The 12,152-nt window shown below is 40.7% G+C and overlaps 1 protein-coding gene across 5 annotated transcripts in view; it reads right to left on the bottom strand.

Moving 5' to 3' along the window:
* Positions 1 to 9,337, bottom strand: part of RBM47 (RNA binding motif protein 47) — a 113,896-nt gene extending 104,559 nt beyond the window's left edge. For 2 of the 5 annotated variants that reach the window (XM_032781913.2, XM_032781915.2), the window contains exon 1: positions 9,220 to 9,337. In XM_032781913.2, coding sequence (XP_032637804.1) covers positions 9,220 to 9,233 — 14 coding nt within the window. In that variant the 5' untranslated portion in view covers positions 9,234 to 9,337. Of the gene's footprint in view, positions 1 to 8,176; positions 8,751 to 9,219 lie in introns of those variants that run through there. The other 3 variants (XM_032781920.2, XM_032781916.2, XM_075066505.1) reach the window with 2 other exon arrangements.
* Between the last annotated feature and the right edge of the window lie 2,815 nt (positions 9,338 to 12,152).

Genomic DNA, 12,152 nt, shown 5'->3' with positions numbered 1-12,152 from the left:
AGGTAAATGGTACGTCTACTTAATTTATGAATAATTGTCTATCGGGAGGGGCAGAAAAACCCTCAATGGAACAGAGTGGATTTCTGCTCTCTATTTCCTATGTTTAACAAAGCCGTCATAGTGTGTGTGTGCGTGTGTGTGTAAGTGATATACAATATGAGGGATAGTGTGAGAGTCTGATCTTGAAGCATGCTGCGTCCTTGCTGAGTCTCTGCAATTCCTATCAACTTTATTAGGATTTACAAGATCTCTGCAGGTGCTCAGCACCTCTCTAGATTAGGGTCCAAATTTCCAAACCTACCACTGGGTCCATGTGCATGGACCCCTGTGCCCATGCAGAACTCATAGTCTAAAATGATCGTTTGACACAGGGCAAAATTTCTAAAACCATCTAAAGAAGTTCAGCACCCAACTCTCACTGACTTGCAATGGGAGCTGGCTGCCTAACTCCCTCAGGTGCTTTTGCAAATCCCACATATAGTGTTTAAGGCCCTAATCCTGACCGATGCAACTACGTCTGGAGTCTCAGCCTTGGTGTCACTGCACTTTGAGAACCGCTAGTATAAAACACGCTTTTGTCACGTCACAGTGCAGGAGACATTGGACCTTTAACCTGTCGCTGGTTTAGGAATTAACATTGCCCATCTTAAATCTCACGGCAGTGTAATTTTGGGGGGAAGGAGGGATCCCATGTTCTGGGGAAACAAGGAAACCATCTTTAAATATTAACATTCTTAAAGGTGTCTGAAAGCTGCTCAAACATTTGGACTGTTAGTAGTAGTCTTGGCAGAGAGAGATGAGGGGGCATAGAGTGCTGAAAAGCCACAGAAAGGTACAAGATAAATGCAGTTTGTCACGTGGATATCGTCACCACCTGTGGTATAAATGTTTATGTGGAGCTTTTTATGCTTATATGGCCCTCATTACCATAATTTCTGCGTACCTCACAATCTTTAATATATTTATCCTCACAACACCCTTGTGAAGTATGGAAGTTCTATGATCCCCATTTTACAAATGGGGAACTGATGCACAGAGACAATACGGGTATGTGTACACTTCAAGTGGACATCCACGGCTGGCCCATGCCACCTGACACATGCTCATGGGGCTTGGGCTGTGGGACTGTTTAATTGCAGTGTAGACGTTCTGGCTCAGGCTGCAGCCCAAGCTCTGGGACCCTCCCATCTGGCAGGATCTTACAGCCCAGGCTCCAGCCCAAGCTGAAATGTCTACATTGCAATTTAACAGCCCCTTAGCCCAAGCCCCTTAGCCTGAGTGAGTTGCGGATCTTTAAATTCCAGTGTAGACATACCCTAAGTGATTTGCCTAAGATCACAGTGGAAGTCTGTGGTGGAGAAGGGACTTAAGCCCAGATTTCCCAGGTCTAAAGCTTGTGCTACAACTACTGGCCCATTCATTCCTCTCTTCTTTTTTATTCAGCTACTGATTTAAAACCTATTGTGTATATATAACATACAGAAAAGTTAGTGTGTGACTTCAGAGGGAATCCTTTCAGCTGTGGTTGGAGTTTGGGAAAAACTTCAAAAATACCAAGATTGAAAATACAAGAATCGTGCACTGACTCTTACTTTCTAGACAATTGTTAATTCTATATAAATTATTAATCAGTTCTAAATAAATGTTGTTAAATTAATGTTCTTTGTGTATCTTTAGTGCATAACCCAGGACAGGTTTAAAAATGAAGTGCTGGTAGAATTAGCTTCCAGGTTTGTTTATAGGTAATAATTGGAGATATACCAATCTCCTAGAACTGGAAGGGACCTCAAAAGGTCATCAAGTCCAGCCCCCTGCTTTCACTAGCAGGACCAATTTTTGCCCCAGATCCGTAAGTGGCCTCCTTAAGGATTGAACTCACAACCCTGGGTTTAGCAGACCAATGCTCAAACCACTGAGCTATCCCTTTGCAAAAGATCATACTTTGATCTGGAAATAGGGAACCGTATCATCATCATAAGTAGTTTGTCTCATTACACATGCAAGTACAACATGGTAAACGGACAAGACATGGGAGGGAAATATGCACTAAAAGTGGAGGGATGGTTTAGAGTATTTGGAAGGAACAAAAAAATTGGTTCCTGTTTTCAGATTCTTTATGTGTACATATTGCATACGGAGGCCTGAAGCCCAGGCCCACAGACTGGGGACAGGCCAAAAATCAGAACCTTTTATCAGACTTCCCTCTTCCATCCAAATCTTGGCATTTTGTATAAAATAGGACCCAGATCTGAACCATCTCTAATCAAAATAAAAATGGCTCTTTAGCTCATCTTATTTATTAAAGCCCCAGCCCATTATTACTTGTGTTGAGGTAGTGCCTGGGACCACCAGTCATGGACCAGGACCCTAATGTACTAGGAACTGTTCCAACACAGAATAAAAAGAGGGTCCCTGTCCCAAGGAGCTTACAAACTAAGTATAAGAAAAGAGGCAACAGGTGGATACATACAGAGCCGTAACTAGGGATTTTTGTGCCCGAGGCAAGGGACAGGGGTGGCACATCCAGCTCTTTGGCGGTGGGTTCCTTTCAAAGGGAAGGACCTGCTGCCAAATTTCCACCGAAGAGCCGGATGTGCTGCCCCTCTCCCTTGCTGACAACCGGCAGCAATTTGGCAACGGGTCCCTCAGTCCCTCTCAGAGGGAAGGACTTCCTGCTGAATTGCCGCTGAAGGAGAGACTTTCTGTGCCCCTCACTTTCCGCCCCCGAAGCAAGTGCCTCACTAGCCTTGCCCTTGTTACGGCACTGGATACATACAGAAAGATGGGGGAGCAAACAAAGGGACAATAGCGGCCAGCAATTCTGTACTATATACTGTACTCTACACAGTACAGATTCACCTCTAATAAAGCTCTTAAATCCCATGGTTTTGCTGGAGTTTTGCTTTGACTCTGGAATTCACAGTGATACTCACAGGACACAAACAACAAAATATGTCTAATCCTCTCTGAATTGAAAATTCAGTGTTTCACACAGTGCGAATAAGTTATCACAGGATTGTTGGTCTACTCTGCGGTCTTTAAACATACTTGTCCATGCATGTATAAAGGTTAACTGCAGGTCTAGATGGAAATGGATTTTTCAAGGTTTCAGAAAATGCTAGTTGGGGGAAAATCTTGTGGTCATTAAAGCTGCTTTGGCACTTTTAACAAGAGTGGATGTATTAACCCTGGCATCTGGGCCTAGTCTGAGCTGCTGAGGGTTTCATTTACCCTCTTAAAAAAAAAGTAATTGATGGTGTAAAATGGGTGATATTTTACACTCCAAAGGTAGCTATATTTTTATTATCCCTGTGTGTATCTCAGTACATTTCTATAAAGTGCTTTGTGATCATCCCTGGCAACTAGATATTTTATTGATACAGTGACTTATCCAAGTTGGCTTTACTGTTTACACACCGAGAAACCTAAACCTGTCTTAGGCCACGTCTAGACTACGCGCCATATCGGCGCGTTAAAATCGATTGCTCGGGGATCGATATATCACGTCTAATCTAGACAGGATATATCGATCCCTGAGCGCGCTTATATCGATTCCGGAACTCCACCAACCCCAACGGAGTTCCAGAATCGACATGGCGAGCCGCGGACATCGTTCCCGCACGGTGAGGACGGGTGAGTAAATCGATTTTAGATATTCGACTTCAGCTACGTTATTCACTTAGCTGAAATTGTGTATCTAAAATCGATTTTACCTCGTAGTGTAGACCAGCCCTTAGATGAAGCAACTCATTCTACTTCCTACTTAGTGCTTATACTCCTTCTCATTTATGCAGGTTTTGCATCAGTACAGTAGACTGACTTCAGTGGAGTTACTAATTTACACCAGTGTAAACGAGAGGGTGATCAGGCCCCTATTGTTTGCATAAAGTGGGAAAGAGCTAAACTTGATCCTTAACTTTTTTAGCTCTATGGTCTGTACATGGAGTTCTTCTCATTCATTCTGTAAGATGCATTACAATTGGGATGGTGCTTCAACAAAGTAAATCCAGTTGAGGGACTAGATGACTCCAGGGCTTAGTAAATAGGATACAGAGCTTTCTGCTTCTGGGTTGTCAGTTAAATCCAGCCCAGTGTGTTAGTGATAGGGTTGCCAGGTGTCCAGTTTTCAACTAGAACGCCTGGGCAAAAAGAGACCCTGGCGGCTCAAGTAGGCACTTCCAACTGGACCATTAAAAGTCCAGTCCACAGCTCAGCCCTGGCTCCGCAGCGCTTCCAGAAGTGGCTGCCGAGTGCTGGCTAAGCGGCTCCCAATGATCAGAAACCGTCACCAAAGGGGGCTGCAGGGGCAGTGCCTGCAGGCACGAGGGCACCATGAAGACCCTCACTGGCTGCCCATGCACCTAGGGGCTGCAGGGACCTGGCAGCCACTTCCTGGGAGCTGCGGTAAGCGCCATCGTGACCCTGTAGCCCTGTCCCAGCCCAGAGCTCTCCCTTGCATCCCAAACCCCTCATACCCAGCTCCACCCGAGCCCACACTCTCAGCTGGAGCCCTCATCCCCCCCACCCCAATCCCCTGCCCCAGCCCAGAGCCCTCTCCCATACCCTGAACCCCTCATTTCTATCCCCACTTGGAGCCCGCACCTCCAGCCCAGAACCCATACGCCCTGCACTCCAACCCCTTGCCCCACTCAGAGCCCTCTCCTGCACCCCAAACCCCTCATCCCCAGCCTCACCCCACAGCCCACACCTCCAGCCAGAGCCGTCACCCCTCTCCCACACCCCAACCCCATGCCCCAGCCCGGCGAAAGTGAGTGAGGGTGGGGGAGAGCAAGTGACAGAGAGAGGGGGGATGGGACAAGCAAGGGCAGAGCCTCAGAGAAGGGGCAGGGTGTGGCGGGACCTTGGGAAGGGGTTGGGCAGGGCTGAGGTGTTCAGTTTTGTGTGATTAGAAAGTTGACAACCCTAGTTAGTGACTGAAAATTGTTACTATCTGAAAGGCTCTTTAATATTCTATTTGAAATAAGTCTGATGCATCTGTAGTTTGTCTCACCCCTTCATTCTCCAAAATATCCCACCTTTGCCTGTATCCCCTCTCAAATCTTCTGCAAGTTAACTAGGTAAAAAATAAAAAATAGAGTCTGAATATTATCTTGTGAAAAGTATATTCTAAAAAAAAGTCCTCTCTGCTGAGAGAGAGTTCCTCCATGATTTTCAGCGGATAAAATGTAAAAGAAAACAAACAAAAAATCCCCCAAACATGAGGCTGTCGACTTTGCAGTTAATAAGTTGTGCTCTGTTGAGTTTACTGTGTCACCAATCTCTTGCAAGTCTTAACTATACAAAGCCTACATTGTCTTGACAAGGATACTGAGAAGATGTGCCTGATCTTGGCAGGAGCTAGGTGTACCCAGAACCATGTTATTAAAAAAAATAACAACAGAAAAGAAATATTCTTTTAGGCCCCTTACTGGGAAAGATAATGAGCAGTGTCCTTACTACAAGTGTATAGCATGCACTGGTCAGTTTTAGAAACATGAAAGTTGAAAAATGATAGATGGGAAACACAGTTCTCCATGACCTGAGTATAATTTAGGTCGAGGGGTGCTCCGATTAGGCTTTTGCTTTATACTCATCTCCAATATTGAGATGTAAATATCCTGAAAGTTAACTAGTAAAGCCCTGGCAGATGTATTTCCTCTCTAAGGGCCAAATCCTTTTCCTTGGTCCCATAGAAATCAATTGCAATACTCCCACTGTGTTCAGTAGGGAAAGGATTTGGCCCTGAAGTCTCTACTATTGTTTGTCGGTAGTAATGCAGACACTTTTAGTATACTTCTTAGTCATTTGGATCATTCTTAATTTGAGAACTCAGTCATGCACGCTCAGAGAAAAGAGTTTGAATTTTATAAAAGTGAGAGATGAAATTATACATTCAGATGAGTGTAATATAACAATTGCCAAAGTCCAGGAAAATACATATACAACTCATTATTCTAAACCAATATGAGCATGCATATGTATGTTCAGAATAGCTTTAATAGTGTTTAACTCTAAATAGTGTGCCATCTAACTTTTGTTATTAGATATTTACATTGACAACCAGCTCAAACTAGAGCTGAGCACCTGCTTTTAGTTAATTAGAGAAAGTACAGCAGACATTTAAAAAATCCTCATGAGCACAGTCATATGAATTTCCCTGATATCAGACACTTATACAGCTTTCACAGACAGGCTTCTATCATATGACAGTGATAACTTAATCAGCATAATTCAACTTTCTGTACAATGTGTAGAACAGCAAATTATAACACCAACCATTAGAGATATGGATGGCCATGGGCCACAGACTGAAACCATGATCCTGCAGTAATCTCCATGCAGGTGGACTCCTGCACCTATGAAAAGTCCTACAGTAATCAATGGGGCTCCATGCATGGACCTCCTGGCAGGCTCAGGCTCTTAGTTAAAAATTTTCTTGAAACAATATTTCCATAAACATTTGCCATTTTAGTTGCTTAAAATAAGTACTCTTATCCAAAAGTGTTTGGCATTATTTTATACTTTGCTGATGTACAGTACATTCCTTTAATTTTTTTAATCCAACACTGATTTTTCAGACTGGACTGGAACATTAAGGTACAGATATTATTAGGAGTCATACTTAAATGCCAAAGCTAGCCTGCCTTGTTGTGTGTGTCTGAAATCCCAAGATATATGTGGAAAAGAGAGGGCCCAATTCTCATCTCAGACAGATTGTAAATCAGGAATAGCTACATTGAAGTCAATGAAGTTACTTCTTTGGGGTAAAACATGAGTGAAAGAAGAACCTGGCCCAGTGACTGAATATAAGAGCAGGAGAGAAACTGAGAATATACGCAAAATGTTTTCTCCTAATTTATTTTTCAGACTCTAATGTTATTTTGACTGTATAGTTTGATTTTTAGCCTTGTTAGTAATTTAAACATGAATCTCTGTTAGATAAACTCCGAATAGCTGTATATTTCTGGTGTTATCTTATTTTCCTTTATCGAGAGTGCACATTGTCTTCAGTTTTCCAATTTTATACCAGGCTCTGCTTAATACCACAAGTGATCTTTCACCTTTATGATCTGGCACCTGCAGTACTTGGAGATGTTTAGTATATAATGTTGCATATCTCTCTGGCAATAGTCCTAAAGTACAACAACTTGCTATATATTTGTTGCAACAGCCTGATGTATGCTTTTTTCTTTTTTCCCCCTGACCATCATGTGAACTCAGTATTAAGACTTGTAAAGAAATATTGCAAGATTGTCCAAATTATTATTACATAAAACTGGAAGGCTCATAGAGACACCACTATTAGATTCAAACTAGCCCCTGGGGCCAAGTTCTGCCCTGTGACCTCAGCTGGGTGGCATAGGTAGAACTTAAGGCAGATTTCAAAATCTAATCCCTCGTTTTGCTATATCCAACTTTTAAAATTCTGTGACTTTAGCCCCAATCTTTATTTTAAAGCCCCAATGGGAAATGAACTGTATAATTTTAATTAGTAAAACAAACTGTTTCTTTTTACATGCATAGCGAGAGAGAGACATGCCCCAACAATCCTCATCTAACCACACATAAATCTAACAAAAGGCATATAAATGTGAGATCTACCATAATGTATTTTATTTTTAAATAGCTATTAGAAAAGTCTTATTCTCTTCATTTTAATGTCTCTAATCAGAGATCCCAGCTAGCTGCCCTGTTAATTTGTAATTTGTCATCCATCAGAATTATGTCACCACTACATGTTCTGCACAGACTGATTTTAACTAAAAACAAACACAAACATATTTACTTCAACACTATTTAACACATCAGATAAGAAGATACTGGCATGTTATAATTTGTTTGATATGAAGATGTACATAATCTTTTAAACTTAACTTCTGAAATAGTGTATGTACCAAAAATCACTTTTCAGTCTTCTCTTAGTTGATATTTCTTGCTTCCTCTCTAATCTTACAGGTTTTTAAAGAAAGAATCCAGTCCATTGCTCAATCACTTGAAAGGATTTATCAAAACTTAGTTCAACTTGTGGTTTTGTTCCTGTTTTTTTTACAGAGATTACATAAAACACTTTTTCAAAAATACCTTATGTCCCACCATGTTCTTAAAACAATCACAAGAGAATAAACCCTGCAATAAGGACACAGGGATAGCAAGGTGAACACAAAAATTTACCTACCTGTATTGTGTTTGTGAAGACAGTCTCTACACTTAAGCACCATTCACAGAGAAGAAAAAGTTTCTGGGCAGCAATGCATCTTCTTACTTTTTCTAATGTTCTGCTAAATGAAGAGTGTTGAGCAACTCCCTACAATGCTGTTTAACCCCCTCCTTTCACTCTCCGCCAGTTCAGAGTTTCTGAACACTGAAATGCATGCAGAGAACCTTGTAATTAGTAATACCAGCTAAGCTAAAACCCTTGATTCTCACTGACCTAAGCTGCACATTCCAAAGTACTAAACAGGAGTGCTAATCAGAAGGCACTCTTTTAGACTAAATTCCTGACTAGACATAAAGCATGAAAGTTAAGCTAAGATATTGCCTTACCAGAGCCTACTTTCTGCCTACTGGCTTGGTAAAGCCTGCGATATCTCAGGACTCAGGAGCACATACTGTGACTTGTGAGAGGAAAATGTTAAGTGTCTCATCTCTGTGTTCTTTTTTTCTTCCCCCTCTCTTGTTCTCCCTGCTCACAGTAGCAAGGTTGTCTCTTGTATACTCCCTGCCCTTAAACTCACCAAACCAGATTTTTACTCCCGACACCAGCAACTTCCCGTAAATCTGCACTGAAATTTTATCCTGTTCAGAGCCTTTGCTGGCTCAAGGCCAGCGCAGCATTCCTGTTGTTTTAGGAGTGCAAATATCTTTGCTTTTAAAAAAAAAATAAAATGGGGGGGGGACGGGCGCGGGGGCAAGGATAACCTGAAGATATGTAAAGGCTGTCATGAGAGAGACACTTGGAAACAGTTTAAGTATTGTTTGACACCCCATGTTTGTATTTTTTTCAAAAGGTGGAGTTCCAATGTGAGTATCAGAGAGGGAGAATATATCCCCTCACTAAAATTGAACCACCTATTTGCTGAGCCACCTGCTTTATCTCTGCACAAAGTGCTTTAGGAACAAAATGTTAAATCATGGGTTTCTTTCCCCCTGGTATTAAACAATGTAGGTTTTCAATATAGAGATGTAGATTTAAAGGGAAAACAAATCAATAGTACTCACCTGAGGCATAGCATGGCTTGAATTAGTACAGGAAGATATTGCACTAGGAGAAACACACAAGCTTTTCTGATCCAGTTTCATCAGTACAGTGGTTGTGCTTGTTAAATAAGTGCCTCATTTCAACCCTTTCTGACCTGAAGTTACATCTAGTTTTTAGAAAAGGAACAAAAGAGAAACTAGTTTTAGAAGCAACAGCCAAGCCCTCTTTTAACCTTTCTGTGATCTCTCTGACAATTGTTTTTAAACCTCAAAAGAAACAATGATGCCAGAGAGTAAACTTTCCCTTCCCACCCCCTTTACCTTAGCTGCCTATGCAAGGGTTAAGCAGCCTGATGTATTTAAACAAAGCACAAAACCTGTTTATAATAAATACAATCAGCCAACAGAAATCTAATTCAGTACTTGTGACTAAACAAACTGGAACAGGAAGCACACATCAGAAATTTATAAAAAGTACTAATTCCTGCTTGCATTGTCATGCAACTGAAAAATGTTTCTACTTCTCCTTAAGAGTCTTTTGTTCAATAGCAATTCACTTTTGTGTGTGAAAAGTTTAATACTCTGATGTTTAATCATTTGCATGCAAACACTTGACAGAACAATATTTGCTTTTTGTTCAGAATACTATGGAACCTTTTCATTAGTTTTCCTGTTTTGGGGAAGGGATGTTTCTGTAGCAAGGTTTTATTTTCAAATTACTTTTTGTAACTTATGAGAGTTGTACATGGTACCTTTACTGTATAATACTTACACACAATAAGAACTCAAACAGGAGAATAATGAAGAGTCATAAAAAATAAAATGTTTAAGGTAGATAGTATCAAGGGTTAAAGCTACTGTTGGCAATATTCTGCAACCATATTTGTAAAGTATTATAAAATGCTGACAGCTTTATCACCTGGGAAGATAATAAACCTGCAATGTTTTGCAGCATTCTCTTCCTTAAGACTAAGTTTCTCTGTTAAATTTTTATGTAAGCAAAAGTTACAGTGACTCTGAGTTTTGCTCAAATAAGAACTTCAGGATTGGGCCCATATTACTATAATAAAACCAAACAGCCACATACTGAGACTACGTCTACACTAGCACTTATGCTGGCAAAACTTTTGTCACTCAGGGGTGTGAAAAAAATCACCCCTGAGCAACATAAGTTTTGCCAGCATAAGCGCTCGTGTGCACAGCACTGTCTGTGGTAGACTCTCTCCTGCAGACACAGCTACCACCACTCGTTGAGCTGTTTTTATTATGTCAACGAGAAAGTTCTCTGCCCTTGGTATAACACAGCTACATGAGCACTTTTACAGCAGCACAGCTGTATTGGTACAGCTGTGCTACTGTAAGCTTGTAGGTGTAGACATGGCCTAAAATTTGAAGTCATGAAATGAGTGCCTAATGAATGAATCTCATGCACTTGCTCAATGCATTGTTTCAGTGTTCCTAATTTTTATGTAATCAAAACTATTTCCACCCCCAACCAATCAAATACACTATTCCTCAAAGAAGTCTATAGTTATGCCAAATGTTAGTTTAAACGTCAGCTGTTTTTTGCTGTAGCTCTGCTCAAATCGACTAGTGTTAGAATTTTTGTTAAGTGAGAAGTGTATTTTTTCCGCTGCACCACAACTCAAAAATGGATAAAGGGATTAGCTCAAATTTTCCAAAAATGCATCTTGAGGAAGAATGCAAATATAGGAAATTTTGACCCCAAAGGTGGTGAATGTTTTTGAAAGTCACAGGTATTATTGAGCAAATAATGGGAGAAAAAAATTGTCCACAAGCATTTATTTTAATTAAAGTGTGAATGTTATTGAACTGTATTTACAACCATTTCACATGAACATTTGGGCAGTTGAGCACTGATAGAATAAATATTCTTGCAAAGAAAATTTTGAGACTTTTACAAAGCAAATTTTGAAGGTTTTGCAAGTGTGTATTCACAAATTTGACACTAAGTGGGTGAAGGCCACATCCTGAAGTTCTTCCTCTCTATTCAGCATACCATAGAAGACTCAGATGATAATGAGGACTTGAGAAAAACCTCTTACTGACCCCATTAACTTAAGGCTCAGCTCTAAATAATTAAAATTGGATGAAAGTATCCCTGGAGATTTATGATCAAATATATATACGTTATTGGATTTTTAAAGATATAACACAAAACAATTTATCCAAGACACTAATGCCCAACCTGGAATCAGAGTCTCTTTTTCTCTTCCTATATGTTTAGTGGATCCAGCTGTGAGGAGCTCTTTAAGTGCTGAGCAAAAAGTGATCCAGCGTAGGAATGTAATGAGATGTGCTGTAATTTGCTGCAATACCCATCACTCTGTCTGGTTAAATGACGCAACTGCATTCAGAACTCTGTAGTAGTCAGCACAGGTTTCCTGTTCCTTTGCCAAGCCAGGGTAGGGTTTCTAACTAAAAGAAAAGAATTTAATGAGTTCATAGCAAAGTGAATTAAGTTAAGTGTAGCATGATTAGACTACGAACGCTAATCTTAAAAGCAAAAGCACTTGATTCAGGAAGGTGCCCTTCAAAAATGATTCTGCCAATTGTAACTGAAAATTCTGGCCAGATACTTACATGCTTTATCTTAACAGTTATCGGACTTCCTGCTGAAATATCATAGAATCAGACATGTAGGGCTGAAAAGGACCTTGAAGCCATCAAGTCCAGCCCCCTGTGCTGAGGCAGGACCAAGGAAACCTAGAGACCATCCCTGACAGTTGTTTGTCCAACCTGTTCTTAAAAATATCCAGTGACAGGTATTCCACAACCTCTCTTGGAAGCCTATTCCTGTGTTTAATGAGCCTTAAAGTTAGATAGTTTTTCTTAATAGCTAACCTAAATCTCCCTTGCTGCAGATTAAGCCCATTATTTCTTGTCCTATCTACAGTGGACATGGAGAACAACTGATCACAGTCCTCTTTATA

Source organism: Chelonoidis abingdonii, chromosome 5 (genome assembly GCF_003597395.2).
Source record: "Chelonoidis abingdonii isolate Lonesome George chromosome 5, CheloAbing_2.0, whole genome shotgun sequence".
NCBI classification, from domain to species: Eukaryota; Metazoa; Chordata; order Testudines; family Testudinidae; genus Chelonoidis; species Chelonoidis abingdonii.
The sequence above is the reverse complement of the archived record's forward strand: the minus strand, read 5'-3'. Positions and strand labels throughout refer to the sequence as shown.